Here is a 19,702-nt window from a genome sequence, read left to right on the forward strand (position 1 = left end):
ATATTCGTCAAATACAAACAAAAGTGCTACACCGTCTATTTTGTAAATTTTTTTGGAACTAAACAAGGTCTATCTCATTTTTGGAGGCAGAGATGGTTACGTTTTGTTCCTATGTTTAACTAAATTCACATCTTTGATCTTTTGAATGCATAGAGTGCGCCATTATATTATTTATTATTTATGCACTTGGCTTCATTTTCCCATAATAACAGGTGGACAATGGAGAAGCAGGTATTGAGTATTTTGAATTTATTTTCTTTTCATATTGTCAATGATAGGTAATTTCTAGATAGGTATTGGGGTATTTGTAGCCGAAAGGTTTTAAATAACCTGTTGTAGCATTTTCAGAGGGCCTACTGGTATTGCTGATTGTTTTGCTATTGCAACTATAATGACACTTTAATTTTGCTAAACATTTCTGTTTGGCTTAACAATAAATATTTTAGCACCATGAATCCCAACCAAGGTTAATACTCATTTTTTTCTCTAGATGACTAGCATATGTGCCTCTTTGTTGTGTTATTTACTTTACCAATGAATGATGTAATGAACCACTTAAATAAGTGTTTAGTTGATGAATGTTAATTGATTATAGGATTATAGCCATGAGTATGATTGATTGAATGTCTATGAAGTAATAGATGACATGGAGACATGACATGTATTTGAGTATTCATGTTCATGGAATTTGACCAAATCACACCCACCACCGTGGAAAAACCGGCATGTGACAAACATGACACAGCGTCCCAAAGGCATGACTCGGCATCCCCAATATCCTTTGCTCTCCTGTGACACAACATGGTGTCCTTGTCACACCTGTTGACCTCCCGTGGCTGCTCACGATGTAACTCAACGTGACTCTGTGTCACTAGACCTCCACCTACGTCACTCAGTGTCCTGCAGCGTGATTTGGCATCCATGTGGCTTCCCTCTCTCTCCCCCATGGCATCCCTCCGTAGCATGACTCGGTGTCCCTGCAGTGTCCTCGCTGACCTACGACATCACTTGGCATATGTCGCTGCGTCACTTGGTATCTCCCTCAACTATCGCTCAAGCAATGTCATCGAGCTCAACCCAAGTTGATCATATAACACAGCGCCTCACAAGGTCAACTTCTAATATGCCCATGATTACTACCTAATCTGAAAGTACATAAAAGTTAAGGCAAACATACATAAAACAACAAAGTTAAGAAAAGTGTTAAACATAACCAAAGGGGCCAAACACCCACCACAACATTTTTGCGCATACATTACAGTAGCAGACAAGTTTGTCTCTGATATCTTCTAGGCTCACTTGGTCGACGAGGTTAGTGGTGGCTACTCAGAAACCCTAGGAAAGGGCGGGCTCGCAAGCCAGTCAATCAACTCTATGGGCCTGTTTGGTAAATTTTAGCCAGCTAAACTTTAGTCACTTTAGTAGTTAAAATTCCAAACACATTGACTAAAAAGGAGTTAAATAGTTTAGTCCCACTAGTCACCCAAGAGTAGCTAAAATAATTTTAGCTGGCTAAAATTTAGCAAGGGAAACCAAACAGGGCCTATGTCTGTTGTGGTAATGCGAGCGCACTATCACAAGAGCCACCTGGCTCCCCCTGATGGTGACCTCCTTGGCCCTGTTTAGTTCACTCCAAAAAACAAAAATTTTTCAAGATTCTCTGTCACATCGAATCTTGCGGCACATGTATGGAGCATTAAATATAGATGAAAATAAAAACTAATTGCACAATTTGCCTGTAAATCACGAGACAAATCTTTTAAGCCTAGTTACTCTATGATTTGACAATGTTTATCAAATAAAAATGAAAATGCTATAATGTCAAAATTAAAAAAAAAAGATCTAAACAAGGCCTTATCAAAACCTAGACTCCCGAGGAGATTACCTGAAGATGCTCTTTCATGATGAAAACATCAAGCATGGCATCACAAAATGCTGAGTGCATAGTATCTGACTATCCCTAGATTCCTGGCCCAAAGGTAGAGATCATGCAGGCCCTCTGCATGAGGCACTAAATGATTAGGGGGCAAACAAAGACAATCAAAAGCGATCGCAAGATCTGGTGAACTCCCCCTAAAAAAGATATTATGGTGAACTCATGGGTCAAGATCCTTCTAGAAGTTGGTAGAGGCAGAACAGGGGTCACGATACCGAGGCCCGTGGTGTTGATGCGCGCAGAGGGGTGATTTTGGTCAGCTTTGAGTTTCTTGTAATTCGTGTGCCGCAGCTCTTTCTCCAGGCAGATGTCGATCAGGTTGAAACTCGTTTGGACTAGTGCTAGAGTCTGAGACAAGTTTATGGACCTAATAATAACTAAAATTAAAGTTTAGGAACTAAATAGATGATACCGTCTCAAAAAATTTAAGAATCAACAGTGTATGTGATTCTTATTCTTTTTTAGCTTGAGTACGTGCGACTATATATCTGCCGTCCGTGATGTGCACATCAAATGATTCCAGACCACATCTGACAAAATGACTGAAAAATCAAAGTTGGACGGCGCGTGATACATGCTGCAGAATCAAAACCGCGAGATCGGATTGTTTTACAGCTAGCTTCAAAGCTGTCTGATCAGCTCAGCTCATCAGCCTCTCGATCCAGTAAAGCCGGCAGGCCAGCACTTTCTTTAAAGATGCAGTGCATTGCCTGTAAAAATCACCGAGTATCGTGCAGTGCCTGTAAAAATCACCGAGAATCGTGCAGTGCCTGTAAAAAGATGCACATGGCATTGTTCCGGAATCATATAGGAGTATATGGCATCCATAAATATAAACTAGTATTTATTTTGCAGTAAGCTAATTCACTAAAATCTGATGATTCAAAGTTCCTGTATTCTAATTAAACAGACATCCTCATATATTGTTTGTTGGTAATCATGAACAAATTTTATAACCAAACAAATTAACCATGGAGAAATTTAAAGGGAGACATATACATGTGCATTGTAAATTTTTATCCATTGCGAACAAACTAGAACAATGTGTTCATTTCATTTGATCAGAACATTATTTTCAATACATAATTAATGGCATTCATTTCAGGACTGTATAAGGACTGTATATAATGTAACATTACCAATCTAAATACCCATACAAATCATGCATATCTGGGTTTCATTTTGATCTAGCCAATTCACTAAAATCTTATATGATGCCAAATTCCTGCATTCTAATTAAACAGACATCCCCATATGTTCTTAGTAAACATGAACAAAATAGCCAAAGAATGGAGGGAAAAGGGAGACAACACATGTGCATTTTCATTTGATCATGAGAACATTATTTTCAATACATAATGTCACTCATTTCAGTATTCAGTATATAATGTAACATTATGAATCTAAACACCATACAAATCTTATCATCTGGATTTGATTTTGAAACATTGATGAAACAAAAATACATAGTGCAACAATTTATCTTCCTCCAGACTGATGGTCTTTCGTACCATTAGATGGATTGTATGGAAACAAAAGAATGAAAGCAACCAATGATGCAGCTGCTGAAGAGCATCAGTCCTCAGCCCGTTGATGATTACTCCTACTAGTGGCCGCCCTTGGTCTTCCCGCACCCCATGATCTCTTGCGGCAGCTGAGCGACGCGCTCAACGCCTTCCTCGAAGACGATGCCCATTCCCATGAAGAAATGAGACTCGATGTGGCAATGGAACGCCCACACGCCGGGGTTGTCAGCCTTGAACCGCAGCGCCGTCCACCCATACGGATGCACCGCCACCGTGTTCTTCAGTATCGGGTCCTTCAGATTGTACGACGCCGGGTGCACCGCCGGGTCGAAGCGGCCGATGCCATAGCCCAGCACCCAGAAATCATGCCCGTGCAGGTGCCAAGGGTGCGTCTCGCTCTTGTTGGCCGCCAGCATGTTGGCGTTCTGCAGCACCACGTCGACGACGGAGCCGAACTGCAGCCGGTACAGCCCGTCGCTGACCGTCGCGGCGGGGTTGGGCGGCGGAGCGTATACATCGTACCCCTGGTGCGCGTACGTCTCCGGCGGCGGCCGCTGGTCGAAGGCGCCGAGGAGGCCGCTCTTCATGGCCACCAGGTAGGGCGTGTGCGGCAGCGTGAAGGAGACGTTGTTGAGCGCCCACTTGATGCGCCCGTCGATCTTGTTCTGCGTGTTGAGCAGGAGGATGGTGCGGTCGGCGCGCGGCGGCGGTGGCTGGACGTGCGCCGGGTGCGCCACCGTCGCCACGCTCTGCCGGAACCGGTACGTGGTGTCGTTCCAGGCCGGACCCGTGGGAGGCGTGGTCGGCGGCGGCTTCCGCGGGCTGCTGCGGCCGCTGTAGTAGCTGAGAATGGCGGTGCCGGTGGGGGTGCCAGGCTCGCGGCTGATGACGTTAGAAGCGACCCAATAGTTGCGGTTGGGATCCTGGTCGGCCGTGATGGTCACGGAGTAGGTCTCGCCGGAGTAGATGTTGAGGTTCTTCACCACGAATGGCTTCACATAGTGGCCGTCGGCTTCCACCACCGTCATATTATGGCCCTTATCCAAACCATGCATACCGTGGATTATTATAGTCATAAAAAAATTCTTAGTTAAAAACTTCAAATCATTTGATTTCTCAAAAAGTGATTGAGAAGAAGGAGAGGAAAGTTAAACGTCGTGCTTACCTCGATCTCAAAGTTGAGCGCGGACAGCGACGTGACGCTGGCAATGCGGAACCTGTAGGTCTTGCCAGGCACGACGGCGAACACCGGCGCGGCGCACTCCGGGAGGGTGGCGTTGCATGCCCCAGCCGCCATCCTGGAGCAGCTGAACCACCTGCCGCGGCCGTTGATGAGCAGCGACTGCGGCTCCCCGACCCAGATGATCGGCACGGACGCGAGGCCCGTGGCCTCCTCGTAGGTGCTCTTGTGCCACCAGTCGTTGAGCAGCACGTCGTGCTCGCCGTCGTACGTGAACGGCTCGCCGTCCGGCCCGCCGCGCGCTGAGTTCACGACGATCATGCCATTGAGCCCCGCCGAGCGCTGCATCCCGTAGTGCGCGTGGTACATGTAGGTGCCCGGGCGGTCGACGACGAAGGTGTAGTTGAAGGTGTCCCCGGGGAGGATCGGGCACTGCGTCACCCCCTCCGTGCCGTCCGCCCACGGCGTGCCGATCTGCCGGATGCCATGCCAGTGGATGGCAACGTTCTCCGTCAGCAGCGAGTTCCTGACAGTGACCACGACGGTGTCGCCCTGCGTTGCGCGGATGGTCGGCCCGGGCGTCTGCCCGTTGATGGTCACCGCGAGCTTGCGCACGCAGTCGGGGCTCTTGAACTGGTAGCTGATCTCCCACTCCTGGTGAACAGTGGCGGCGGCGCGCGCGGCCGCTGCCAGCGACAGGGACAGGAAGAGGCAGCAGAGGAGCCGGGGTTGCCAGCCCATGGCCGGAACGACTCAGCAGAGCAGCCGCTCGGCGCTCTTCCTTTAGCTAAGCAGAAGCAAGTACGTAGCTGCTGTGTGTCGAGGTGCTCCCATGCTGTTGTGCCTGTGGTTGCATATTTATACACACAGTACGTAGTAGCGAGCTGAGAACCTGAGAGCAATATCATATTGCATTGCGCCAAATATATCAAGTGATGTACGTGTTCCGACCAATGCAAATGGCATTGTTCCTTTGACTTGCAATGGTATAGGAATCAGAATCACACAATTTGTACTATTATATTTTCATTCAAACAACACGCATGTGGATATAAGATCATATCAGGGACAAATCAAAATTGTAGCAGGTGTTTTATATTGAAACATTCAAGTTTAAATTGAAACCGACTCGAACGTTAGCATCCGTGGCGCACGAACCGAGCTGGGCATGCAGAGCTAGTCTCAGAGAGAGTTCGTCACCTTTTATTCAAAGTGATTTTTTTCTCAAACACACAAAAGATTTACACATCATTGTAAATAAGAAGAAGATTGCAACGATACAATAGGAGGTCCTAGCATACGAATTCAGGTTTCGATATTTCCTCAAAAAAAATTCAGGTTTCGATATCGCAGAAATGGTATACAAACTGAAGTATGCACAGCGATGCAACCTAAAAGGTGGTCTTAAATCTCCACTGCTGCCTGCGTGACCCGTTCTCGACATCATTGAATAGCGCGTCTTTCAAAAAGGATTGAGCAGAGCATTGTCTACTCTTGTTTGAACCAAGCCAAACTTCTCAAAATAGACAATTTAGACAACGAACAATGATTTCTTTAGAAAATTCGCAGGTCAGAACAACCATAAGACAAAGGCAGTTCTTATTACATTACAGCTACTGCACATAATACTTGCCGCCTGGTTTCCGATATGACGTCGAATGTTATCAGTTACAACGATACAACTCTCTCCATAGCTAGATTAAGCCAATGTATGCACAGAGCGAGATCTTGTAAATAGGTTGTTCAACGATGGTACCTGCATGCTTCGCAAGAATCTGATCCCTCTTTTTTCGATCTTAACAGGCTCTCATGTCCATGGATTTATAACCATAGATAGCTAGCAATAGCATGCAATGGTGTAAATTAGGGGACCTAAAGGTTTCCAACCGTATTTTAATTTGCCTAAATCACCCATCAACTCATGCTAAGAAAAGATAAGCATAGGTTTTTTTTGATAAATTTGATACATACCACTAATCATAATTTCTCTATTAATTTCTTAACACAATACCTATTTATATACATGATCTGGACTATCAAGCTCTGATAAATTTACCAATTACTTTACGTGTGTTTTTATCTTTGCATTTAATGCTTGTTGCACTTTTATATATATGATATCTAGTTCAAACCTTATGCCAGTTTGGATCCCTTGGACTCGCAACCATTTTTCAACGAACCTTGGACTAACAACTAGTTGGCTAAACTTTAGTCTTTGAGGGTCCAAACAAGGGCTTGTTTAAATCCCATGAACTAATGTAACATCTGATTTTAAGAATAAAATCAGATATGCACCATATGTAAGTTTTAGAAGACAAACCTCATATATAGTTACAAGTAAGGAGTAATATCAAAGGACAACGCATAAATTATATAGCGTACATAATAAATCAGAAACAACCTTAGGCAGCAAATCACGGAAGATAATTCTAAATTTCGGGTGTCAACTTCACTCTACAGGATCCAACTGACTGGTTGATCACACGCCCAATACTTCTCCTGAGGTGTGGGGGAGATAGCAAAACTGAGTCGAAGACGAACTCCGCAAGTATAGCAACTAGATAGTATAGATCCCACGGTCTCATGATCAATGTGACATAAATAATGTAGAGCATTAAACAATAAACAATGAGTATCTTAACATAACAAGATTCATCACCCTTAATGTAAGAATCCCCAAGGCCGTTCGTGACCGTGAGCACGGCTAGTATACCAGTTTTTAACACTCTGTAGAGGTTGTATATCTTTACCCATGAGTCATGATTTACCCTTTTGCCAGAGGTGATCAGCCTCTTAACCCTCTACCAAGGAAGGTCGGCAGGGATCACTATGAAGTCTTTCAAAGGTTCGTCTAACCAGTTTGGGCCGCTTGGTTTCGGTAGTCAGTTCGTGTGATTCTACCCCGCAGGGAATCCACGGTCTGCTATCCCACATTTGCGCCACGCGGGTAACCTCTAACCAGCTAGAAAAATTACTCATACTTGACTAAAGCCAGAGCCATCATAGCCCTCATGGTTGCACTTTCATCTCGGTTATCACTTACGAATAAATCCTCAAGTTGCTAAAAAGTCATTATTATCATTTGTTGCTTTATATTAATCTAGTCACAAGATAATGATCATAGAATTAAAACCCAAATGCTATACTTGCCTTGATCCAAATGCTCCTGCTGGTCCTACTGGCCTTACTTGCTTCCAAGGCTCTGAACTTGATCACCAAAGTAACGCCCAGCGTCTAATCTCGATCATCGATCATCAACACACAATCAATCAGAGACAGACATATACGAAGCAAACCAGATTACAATTAGAATAGTACACCAGCAGTAAATAAATTTGAATAAAAGTTTTCCAAAATCATCTACACGCTGCTACGATCACATCAACGCAAAATTCACGCAAAAAGGAGTTACGACACGAAATCTACGCATTAAACGGGTCTGCAAAGGCTATCTACGGACTTGTATTTATCTAGGAAACCTAACAGTGGTGAACCTAGACAACAATGGTACCAACACAAAGCTTATGAAATTATGAAACTAACGCAACTTGAACGGATTGAATCAGAGCTAAAACGGAGAAGATATGAATTTTCTAAGATTTTCTTTAGAAAAGTAATTAATTAAATAGGGTCACGAAATAAAAAGGTTTCAAATTGTTAAACCAAGTTTACTAACGTAAAGTTCATATGACGCACTTTGAATGGGTCAAATCGGAGTTAAAATGAAGTTTTTATGGCTAAAAAACTCAGTGGTAAAACTGTAATTAGTGAAAACGTATTTTTGAAATCAATAGAGTCGGTTTACGTTTTCGAAAACAGGAAACATATTTTAAAACTACGCAAAGGACTGCTGGTTCGAATTCGATAAAACGGAGAGTCTCTTTAGAAAATTTGCTAGGCCGAAGGGGTATGGGCCGTTCCTGGCCATCAGATTCAAGATCGACGGGCGAGATTAGATGGGAGGGGAGAGAGAGGGGACTGGCGGCCGGAGTTGGGAAAGGTTGCGGCGGCAGCCATTGCCGGCGGCATTGAGGTCGCCGGAGTTGTTCGCGCGGGCTCTCCCGGGCATGATTTTCCAAAGCGAAAGCACTGGGAGAGAGAGGAGGTCACGGTGAATCCACCCCGGGGTAAAACGCGGCCGGGGAAGGCGATCTCCACGGCGGTTCGCGATGGTGCCATGGCCGGCCCGTCGGAGTTCATGAGAAATGGATTTATGAAGCACCGTTCGATGCGGGAGAGGGATGGGGAGAAAGAGGAGAAGGAGGCGAGCTCACCGCGGTACTCAATGGCAGTGCCAAGGCAACGGAGCGACGTAAACGGGGTTCACCGGATCTTGAGCTCCGGTGGCGGTTCTCCGAGAGCTTTGAGCGAGAGCAAAGTCAGGGAGGAGGCGAAATTGGGAGCAGAGGGGAACAACATTGGCTTGGGCGCATCCAAAATGAGCGAAGCACAGGGGAGAGAGTGGGGAGTGGGGAGCGGGGGAGATCGGCGTCGGTTGCGGCCTTCTGCGCGTGAGAGAAAGAGGCGGTTGGGGAGAGGAGGGAGATGACAGGCGGGCCTGGCCTGTCAGCGGGTGAAGGGTGAGGGGGGGAAAGAAGGGGGGTCAGCTGGATGGGCCTCAGCCCACGAGGAGGGAGGAGTGGCGCACGGCCTGGGAAAAAGATGGGCCAGGCCTGGCCGAATTCGAGGTAGAGTGGATCTTCTTTTTTAGTTTTCAAACCCATTTTTAAATACATTTGCAAATTGTATTTTAAATCAAATCTTTTTTGTATATTCACACCACATAAATAGAATGCTGCTCCATGTATGCATCAAAATATGTTTCTAACCTTATATTAAATTTTAACTTCCCAAAAATTTTCCTATATTTTAATGCTCACAAAAATTGACTCAATAAATCAAATTCAACTATTTTAAAAACAAGCATATTTTAGAGTGTTACAACTTACAACTAGTTAGCTAAAGTTTAGCCCATAAGGATCCAAACAGGTGGACTAGTGGATGAGCTAACAACTAGTCCAAGTCCCAATTAGTTGTTCGTTCACTATGCCATCTAACCCAACTATCGGTGGCTAAACCTTCTAGCGATTGGCAAAGAGACATGGTGTACTGTCAGTAACCGCATCCACTGCACTTTGTTCCCATCCCCTCCGCCACGCCCACATCTCTCGAGTCGAGAGGGAGAGGAGAAAGAGGATGGCAGTGAGGTCGTGCTTCTACTCCATCGCAGCCACACCCAAGCGCTCATGGTCTACCACCTTGATGACAATGAGGAAGAAGAGTATGGCGGCGAAGCCAAGGCTACGTCGAGATGGCGTTGTTGCGCACGTGCATAGCGCATTTCAGGATGGTGGCATGTGCGGGCACCGGTGGCCTTATCCACGTGGAGGTCTGTTGATGACGCCGCACTACATGGTGCTCAAGGCGGTGTCTGGCGGTGAGAACGAGACAAAGATGGAAGTATGGAGCGTCGACGTGGGTAGCATGTGATCCCTCGTGGTGTAAACATTGTGTGGAGCATGGCACGATGAGCTCGGCATCTGTCGGGGCAGGTTTAGATCTGCACCCACATCGACTGCGATGACCAGGACACAGAGCAGGTGGAGGCGGCTGTTGACGGTCCTTAAGTACCAAATTTAATTATCAAATAAACAAAGAAAAGGATCCAAATGCAACCAACACCCAAACTTAAGGGTTTTATCTGACAGAATTCCACGAGTTTTGGTGTAGGGGGTTATCAGGAAATATGGAGGAAAGGCCCACACGTCGGGTTTACATAGAGACATTAACGTGTGCGGCAATTTTCTATCATCAAGAAGACTCTAGAAGCCACGGGAACGAGCGGGAGGACGAGCGGGCCCGGGGACTGGGCGCCCGCCCAGGTATCTCGGCCAATCAGGCCTCGCCTCGCGGATCATGCTCCACCGACCTAAAGGATTAAGGAAAACCGTGCGATTAAGTTCGGTTTGATCCGACGGCCCATGTTCATTTGGAAGGGCTATATAAGCAGGCCCCCTGGCCCCTGGAGGAGATATATCTTCTACAGAATCAAAGCTAGGGTTTCAATTATTCATCCAAGTAGAGAGGATCCCTCTAGTTCATCTAGTTCTAGTTCTAGTTCATCTAGTTCTAGTTCTAGTTCTAGTTAGTTCTAGTTGTAATCTAGAAAATAGGGGGAGAGAGAGAAGAGGGGAGCGGAGGAGGAGCCGGATCTGTCGGATCTTACTCAACATTGTACTTTTGCAGCAACTGGTTCGTTCTTCATCGTTCTCCAAGTTCTTCAATTCATAATTCCTAAGTTCTTTAATTACTTTTATATACATTCAAGTTATTTATTGGATTCCCTCTTGCATTAAGTGCTCTAGTCTTTGCAACGCTAGAGTAGTAATTAATAGATTAGACGTGGTGTTTAGTCTTGCAATTATCTAGAATTGCACCCAATCCTGCGGATTGTTGTGGTAACCCTAGGGTAGTGACAGCCCTAACGGTCGACGTATTCCACCTCGTTCGGATCGGTGTTTTAGGGACCGTAGTCAGAGTTTCCTAGCCCCCTTCTCATCTCTTTCTGTGGTTAGTGTTCTGATGTCCCGAAATAAATAATCTTTGAAGTAATTCTTGATTCTTATATCAACTAGAGAACTCTTAGGAAACTTTCTCTCTTCCCACCAAAAATAATTATATAGTTATTCTTGGGCGATCTTGAATCTTAATTAGTACACTCACGTTCCCTATGGAAAATCGATACTCTGGAATACTCCCGGGTGAAAGCTACATCGGTATCCATGCGCTTGCGGATTTTTTCTGTTTGCGTTTAAAATACCCAACAACGGCGCGGGTCGAAGTGAGTAGGTTTGGGAAGAGCATATCGCCACCTGCGCCTCTACGTCTTTGGCCGCTAGTCGTCGCCTCCAACCAGCCAGCTACCGAGGCCCCATGGCATGCCCCCACCCATTCTATGCTCTGCCATGGCTTGCCTCTACAAAGAGAGAGAAAGGGAAATGCAGCACAGAGTTCTCATGTGTGTGTGTGTGAGAGAGAAATAGGAGTATAAAAGTCTTTCTGTTGAGATAGTTCAACTTATTAGCTAGTGGATCCAAATAGGGTTAGACTAATCACTAGCCCTAATCCATCCAAACGGACCCTAAGACTAACCGATGGGCTAAAGTTTAGCTAAAGCTTCAACTAGTTATAAGTTCACTAGTCCATATAACCCAACTCACAAGAGCTAACAACCAGTTCTAACTATAGAACCTAACAATTAGTTTAGGATCCAAACAGTTATGGACTAACAGTTAGTTGGCTAATTTTTAGCCATTAGTAATAATGATTAGTCCTAGTCCGATCCATCCTAATAGAGCCTTAGCTTAGCTTAAGTTATATCAAATTGCATATCTTTTTCACATCGTGAATGTATACTATAAAAAGGAGTTATTAGTATCACTACTATGTGGTTTGTTAAGGAAATATTTTGTCCTACCTTGAATGAGGGGCAGTACGTAGAGTGTAACATCCTAAAATGTGTTCTCTGGGAAATAGAGCTAAAATAAATTAATTATGAATTTTTGTGCTCATGAGAATAGAGGAAAATAATATTTTTCATTAAAATAAAATTTATCATAGAGCTTAGCAACTTGTTTGTGCATTCATGCAGGAGAATTAATTTTATTGTGCTGAGTGATTTTACTAAAGTTCAAAAATATTTCAAAGTGATTTTAAAATGAATTGAAAAAAATGGCTTTGGAATAAAAGAAAGGAAAATGGAAAAGAAAAACAAAAAAAGGGAAGCCAGCGCTGCCGCAGCAGGTGGCCCAGCCAGCCCCCCCTCGGCCTGTTTCCCTTCCCCCCCGCCTCGGCCCAGGAGTCGGCCCAACCGCGCTGATCCCCCTCCTCCCTTTTCCTCTCGCTGGCCGACAGTCGGGCCCCGCCTCTCTCTCTCTCTCTCTGACGCTCGGGCCCCGCACGTCAGCGGGCGCCTTCTCTTCCTCCTTGCGCCGAGATCGAGCAGAACACGTTTCCACCTGAATCAATCCTAGGATTCGCGATTTCCTTACCGTTTTCGCGCAAACTGACCCCTACAAATCCCCTAGGGCAACCCCGCGGCCTCCTCTTTGCTTTTGGGTCGCCAAAACCGAGTCCACGTGCCTTGCTTCGCGCGTTTTGGATCTTGCCGAGAGCCACACCGAGCCGCCGCTACGACCCGACCTCCCAGTCCTCTCTCGGCCCCCAGGCCAAGGCTCTAGGTAAGTCCGCGGTGAGCTCCTCGTCCCTCTGGTGTTTTTCTTTTGGCTTTTGGTGCATGGTTGCGAGAAGGCCGAGAACGCCGGCGAGGCCATCCATGGCGCCGCCGTGGGGAGCTCTGCTCCGGCTGGCCGCCGGCCACCCCTTTCCCCAGCGCGCCTGAGCCGTCCGTTTGCAGATCAAAGGCGCAGATTAGATCATACCCCTTCGGGGTAACTTTTATTAAAGAGACCCTCAGTTTTCCTCTTTTTGAACCCACAGTCCATTACGTAATATCCAAAATACGCTTTCTCGGCTAAGAAAACGTGATCGGCTGGCTGAGTTCAAATGGTGCTTTCTGAAAATTACAGTTTTGCCATTGGGAGTATTTTGGTCTAAAATATTCATTTTAACTCCGTTTTATCCCATTCAAGTTGTTTAGATTCGTAATCATGAGCTCTACATGTTAGTAACTTTATTTTCCCAGTTTGAAACTTTTTAATTTCGTGATACTATTTAATTAATTACTTTTCTATATAAAATCCTAGAAAATTCATAACTCTTCCGTTTTAGCTCCGATTTTCGTGAACTTTACATTTGTGTGATCGTAGCGCTGCGTAGAATATTTTGATAAACTTTTATATTTGTTTTACCACTGTTTGGTGTAATGTTCTAATTATAGTTTAATTGCTTTGTGTATGATTGTCTACAATGGATTGCGTGTTGTTGATTGATGATCGAGTATAGACGGTGAGCGATACGTTGGTGAACAAGGTCAAGCTTTTGATGACCAGCAGCAGGCTCAGGAGAGCTTTGATCAAGGCAAGTATAACTTGGGATCATCCTTGTTACCTATACACAATTACTACAATATATATCATATGCATGTGTCCACCTTGATGACCTTAGCAAAATCATAGATGATTGTTATCTTGGATTCCTTGTTACCTATTTTGGATATGCATTTGGTAGCTCTTGCTAGTGCTTGAATATAATCTATGATCATGTAACATGAATGTTTGGATATACAATAAACAATGAAATAAGCTTTCTAGCAACTTGAACATAAAGGGTGGAAAGAACTCTGGCTTTTGCTGGATTGATCTTGACCTCCATAAGGACTTATCCCTTGGCAAAAGCTGGGACAACTCGTACAACCATGAGGGCTATATGGCTCTGGCTTTAGTCAAGTATGGGTAAGCTTTTCTAGCTTGTTAGAGGTTACCCAAAAGGGCGGAGGGGCTGAACCGTTTTGGGTATAGCGCGAGCCCCTGTCCCTATGTATATAGGCTGCGCGTCATTGTGCCATTCGGAAGGGGGTATCTATATCTGCGCGCAAAGGAAACCTTGCGGCGCTAACTTGTTAGACGAACCTTTGAAAGACTTCATAGGGAACCCTGCCGGCTTTCCTTGGAAGTGAGCTAAGAGGTCGACGGGCCTCGGGCGAAAGGGTAAATCATGACTCATGGGTAAAGATGTAAAACCTCTACAGAGTGTTAAATCTGGTATACTAGCCGTGCCCACGGATACGGGCAGCCCGAAAAACTGACGGAATAGATGGACACTGATGAACATGATTAATGATGAGAAATGGTTTATTATGTTGTTTATATGTGTTATTCTTAATTCTTGTATACATTGATCATGTGGTTATGGGATTTAATTATGCTACCTTGACAATTGCTATCTAAATATAAATATGCTATCTACATATAAAAGCTAAATGCAGTCAAACCAGTGTCAGCTAATTGAGCCTCATGAACCCCTGGTTATACTTGTTGAGTACGATATGTGCTCACTCTTGCAATTTCCCCTGGTTATTCTTAATTCTTGTATACATTGATCATGTGGTTTTGGTTATACAATATATAAGACATCAATCTTAATGAATCTGATTTTTGTGACACATATTTATACAATGAGTATAACATACTTTGTTTTAAGATTTTTTGAGGTTTTTAAGACGCGCAGTATTGCCCATATGACAGGTGTTAGTATTTACATATATACTCTTTATGTACAAGATGGTATGGAGTTCATGGATTTATTGGCATATGAAAGAAACAAATATTGGAGCAGTAGAGTTTGTGAGCATGTGACGTTGTTGTCGGTGTCTAGACTCGCGGTCTAGACACAAACAAGTGTAAATATGCGTGACTATCTAAGCCTGGATGGTGATGCAAGTGAAACACAGAGAATTTATACTGGTTCGGGCTAAGCATGCCCTACGTCCAGTGAGATCGGGGGTCTGTATTGCCTTGCACCCAAAGATGGTTATAGTAGGGGCGTACAAGCAGGTTGCAAGAGAGGGCTAAGTCCCAAGTCTCGGCTTTGTGATGTGGACAGAGCGCTGGTTGCTACTCTGTGGGTGAACTAGCTCGTGTGTATGCTGTGTGGTTGAGCTTGTTGGTCGTGAACCTGTCTTGGTCGTGAGCCCTGGCTCGCCTTTTATAGCCTCAAGGGGAGGCAGGTATTTACATGAGGGTTTGGATATTTCCTCTACTGAGTGGAGGAGTAACAGTCCCGACCCTGTAGAAGCTTGCCCATCCCGTCCTTGAGGTATGGCTGACAATATGGTTGCTCCTGTGGGGGGTTGCCGAGCCCTGTTGGAGTCGTGGGGGGCGGATCGGTGATACTGCAGTCTGTCATATTAACAGTGGGAAAAGATTGCAAATAGTGATGCTGATTAACCTCTCCCATTCCCCTTTCACTGTAAGGCGGTACACCACAGTAAAAGAGGTAAGGTCGCACAGTGAAAGAGGTAAGGCTGCAGTGACCAGAGTGGTTGGAACAGTCGCCACCATGCCCTGCTACGATATGGGAGTCACTGCGCCTGTCACGTCGTGAGTACGGGCGCCGTGCGTTGGAAGCCTTGTTCTGACCGGATTAAGCGGCGTTGGCGCCCGAGCCCTATAGGGGTCGGGCGAGGCAGAACTTACGCCCGAGACCTAGGGGGGTCGGGCGAGGCGGTGTCTGCGTCCGAGCCCTAGAGGGATCGGGCGAGACGGAACTCGCGCTCGAGGCCAAGGGGTCGGGTGAGCCATGATTTGGGCCCGAGACCGAGGAGTCAGATGAGCTGGGGCCCGCGCCCTGGTGGTCGTGAATGGTGTTGACGGTCCTTAATGCTCACATTTAACCGTCAATTAATGATGGAAAAGGATCTAAATGGAACCAACACCTAGACTTAGGGTTTTATCTAACAGAATTCCACGAGTTTTGGTGTTTGTCTATTTCTGTAGGGGGATATCAGGAAATACGGAAGAAAGGCCCACACGTCGGGTTTACATAGAGATATTAACGTGTCGCGCAATTTTCTACCATCTAGAAGACTCCAGAAGCCACGGGAACAAATAGGAAGGCGATCGGGCTCGGAGGCAGGGGTCGGCGCGTGACGGAATCTGTGCCCAACAGGAACCGTCTTGCGATTTTTGCTTGGGGTTAGTAGGGGGTCGGGTGAGACGGTAGTCTACGCCCGACGGAGACTACCCTGCGACCTTGGTTAGCAGGGGGTCGAGCGCCGCTTGCCCTGGAAGGGAGCGCCCTGACATATCTTTTCAGGGCGCTCCTTTTGAGGCGCGGCGCGTGGGGAGTCGAAACGGCCGTGCCGTTGTGCCCTGACCGGACGGGACGTTTCACCTACGAAATTAATGCGCGCGTGCAGTGGGCGTGAGAATCGGAGGGAGTGGGCGCTTCGAATTTTTCACCTAGTGGGAAGCGAGCGACGGTTGCTCTTTTTTCCCCTTGGTCTTTTGCGCTGGCGGTGTGGCCGTGGTGCGCTCCCTCTATAAAAGCGGCCGCAGGGGATTTGGTTTCTTTCCTCCTGCTCCTGCGCAAAAAAAGCTCTTGTCTCCTGCCCCTTCTCTTGCTGCCGTCTTCTCCATCTCCGCCGCGCAAACGCCCCACTTCACCTAAAGCTATGGCCGGCGATGATGTGTGGCCGCCCAGCAATGTTACTAGGTCCACGCTGGAGGCGCGCGCGAAGGCAGGGATCCTCCGCCCCATCACGGATGCTAGGCGGCCAGAGTGGATCGTTCCCTCGGTGAACGACAGGGAGCCGAACCCGCCTCAGGGCTATGTGGTCTGCTTCCTGTCGTTCTTAGACCGGGGGTTCGGGACTCCGGCCAGCCGCTTGATGCGGGCGATCCTGCACTACTACGAGGTGGAGCTGCACAACCTCAACCCCAACTCGGTGATGCAGGCAGCCGTATGCGCCATGGTGTGCGAGGGGTTTCTGGGGGTTCCTCCCCACTGGAACCTCTGGCTTCACCTTTTTAAGGCGGATATGGCCGCCCGCTATGTGGGAGGGGAGAAGTTCCCCCTGTGAGTTGGCGGTTGCACGCTGCAGCTCCGCCAGCAGCGATCTAGCCAATACATCTGGAGCGTCATGCCATCGTCGAACCAGGGGTGGCAGAGTGGGTGGTTCTACATCCGGAACGACGGCGGGCTGCTCCCGGAATACACCGGGAAGATGGTGAAAGAATGCCCACAAAAGTGGGTGTGGGGTGCCCCTGCGGAGGAGCAGAAGAGGCTCGCCCCGCTTCTTGCGGGGCTCGAGAAGCTGCGCGACGCCTACCGCGGCCATGGTGGCGACGGCGTTCCACAAGAGGAGCGTGCGCCCGCTGGCGCAGCGGCGGGCGTTCATGTTCGAGATGACCTGGGATGTCCCCTGGGTCGGGACGAAGATGCTGGCCGAGCCGGTGTCAGCGTCTCACATAGCTGCCCGAGTCTCGAAGACCACGCTCCCGGATCTAAAGAACTCCCGGGTGGTGGCGATGCGCCCTGAAAAGGGCTATTTCTCTGGTAAGAGGATGTTTTTGTTTTGATTTCTTGCGCTTGTTTCTATTTTCTTCCCGCCTCAATCCCTTTTTCTGCTCACCTTACTGGGGATCGGGATCGTCAGGGATTCCCTGCCCCCTGTCCCAGAGGACAAGGAGATCCGGGCCAAGAATCGGGCCCAGAACGAGGAGCAGAAGAAGGCCAAGGAGGACAAGAAGTCGAAGGCTACGAGGAAGGCGCAGTGGCGATAGATCTCCGCCAAGAACCACCGCGAGACCGAGAAGGCAGGGGTCACCCCGCCCGACTCTCCTGAGACTTCGGTCTCGGAGATTGAGGGCGGGGGAAGCAACGCGGACTGGCTCGATGAGCTGGCGGAGGAGGACGACGTAATCCCCCTGCCGGCGGGGGGATTGAGATCCTAGAGGGGTCGAAGGCCCGAGGGGGGTCAGAGGCCCCCGAGGGGTCCCAAGCACCGGGGGGCGGCCAGCCCGTCCCCCACATTATTGTAGACGATGAGGACGGCGCCCCACAAGAGGGCTCAGTCCCCGTGGATCCCCAAGAGGGGGAGAAGGCGTCAGGGTGTGGATCCGAGGCGCCCCCACAACCGGTAGCGCGAGAGGGCCTAGCCGAGCCCCACCTAGCGTCCGGGGCAGAAGCCGGCGGCTCGGTGGAGGCAACGTAGGCCGAGACCACCGTTGAGGCCCCTGCACCATCCGCGGGCGAGACAGGGGTCTGACCAATGAGCGAGGTGCCCCCAAGGAGCTCCCAGCTCCTAGAAGAAAACTACCCCCCGAGCGAGGTGCGTGTAGGATTTCTGATCTTTCCGTTGATTTTTTGATTTTCTATTTCTTCTGACTTGTGCTATTTTTTCAGCCGGATGCAAAAGTCGGCACCAGTGGCGCTGGCGCCCCTGAAGGCCGTAAAGAGGGGGGCGCACTCGACCCCTGGGTCGGCGAGGCCCAAATCGCCGCCCCCCTGAACCGCGAGGAGGGGGAGCTCCCCCACGACGAGGAGGGGCAGGAGACCGGGCGAAAGAGGCCAGATCCCCCGACGAAGGAGGGGGGACGCCGAAGCCCCTGGAGACAGAGGGGACGGTCCTGGCCCCTGAGGCTATTCTCCCTGCAGGGGATGTTAGCCAAGGGGGTCATGACCATCAGGTTGAGGAGGGCCGGGCAGAGGGGACACTCAGCGTGGTGGCCCCAGCGAGGCCTCACGGGGAAGCATCGGCCCGACCCGAGGCTCCAGCTAGGGAGGGAGGAGGGAGAATGGCCTGGGGCCAAGATCCCGTGATCTGGCCCAACCCTGACGACCCAGAGGGGAGGGCCAGGTTTGTGCTGGATGACCCGTCAGAGTCTTACCTATGGCGGGGTCTTGAAGAATGCGGGCGGGCGAGCGTCGAGGCGCTCAACCGAGCGTCCGAGCTCGTGAGCCGCGACATGTTTAAGTTCGCCCAGGTACGATCTCTGTCCCTTTATTCGTAGGGTGCTTGCGTCTTTGGGCTAAACCTTTGGCTAACGCTTAATCTTTGAACTTGCAGGCGCTCCAAGCCGCTTCCCTGGAGAAGTCAACATTCCTCCGAGGGGCGCGGGACACCTGGGCGGCTTGCGATGATGAGAAGGCCGCGCGAGAAGCGGCCGAGGGGGAACTTGCGAAGGAGTGCGAGATCTCTGTCGAGCTTCGGCAGAAATGCACAGCCCTTGCGACTGAGGCTTGGGAAGCCCGGGAAAAGGTCGCCCCTGTGGAAAAGAGGGTCAGCGACCTGACCCAGGAGTCCCAAGAGCAGAGGGCGGCGGCTGTTGACGGTCCTTAAGTATCAAATTTAATTATCAAATAAATAAAGAAAAGGATCCAAATGAAATCAAGAATAAGAGACATGGCACTTGGCTAGACTGTTCTATCTTTTAACCACTCAAGACAGAAGTGACAGTTACAAGTCCCATGGTGAAGGTAAAGTAAGTAAGTTTTAAGTCTAAACAGTCTACCCTAACTCAGAGATGAGATCTTATTTAAAAGCATGTGTACCGCCAATTTTTAAAAAAATATTGCAGCAACTTCTGATCCATAGTT

At 48.0% G+C, this 19,702-nt stretch overlaps 1 protein-coding gene across 1 annotated transcript; it reads right to left on the reverse strand.

Annotated features, from left to right (window-relative positions):
- Positions 3,246-5,466, reverse strand: LOC8055593 (L-ascorbate oxidase). The gene is made up of 2 exons (XM_002462239.2): positions 4,628-5,466; positions 3,246-4,499 (listed from the first exon to the last, which is right to left on the reverse strand). The coding sequence occupies exons 1-2, from the start codon at positions 5,381-5,383 to the stop codon at positions 3,543-3,545; spliced, it is 1,713 nt and encodes a 570-aa protein (XP_002462284.1). The 5' UTR covers positions 5,384-5,466; the 3' UTR covers positions 3,246-3,542.

This window comes from Sorghum bicolor, chromosome 2 (genome assembly GCF_000003195.3).
Source record: "Sorghum bicolor cultivar BTx623 chromosome 2, Sorghum_bicolor_NCBIv3, whole genome shotgun sequence".
Lineage (NCBI taxonomy): Eukaryota > Viridiplantae > Streptophyta > Magnoliopsida > Poales > Poaceae > Sorghum > Sorghum bicolor.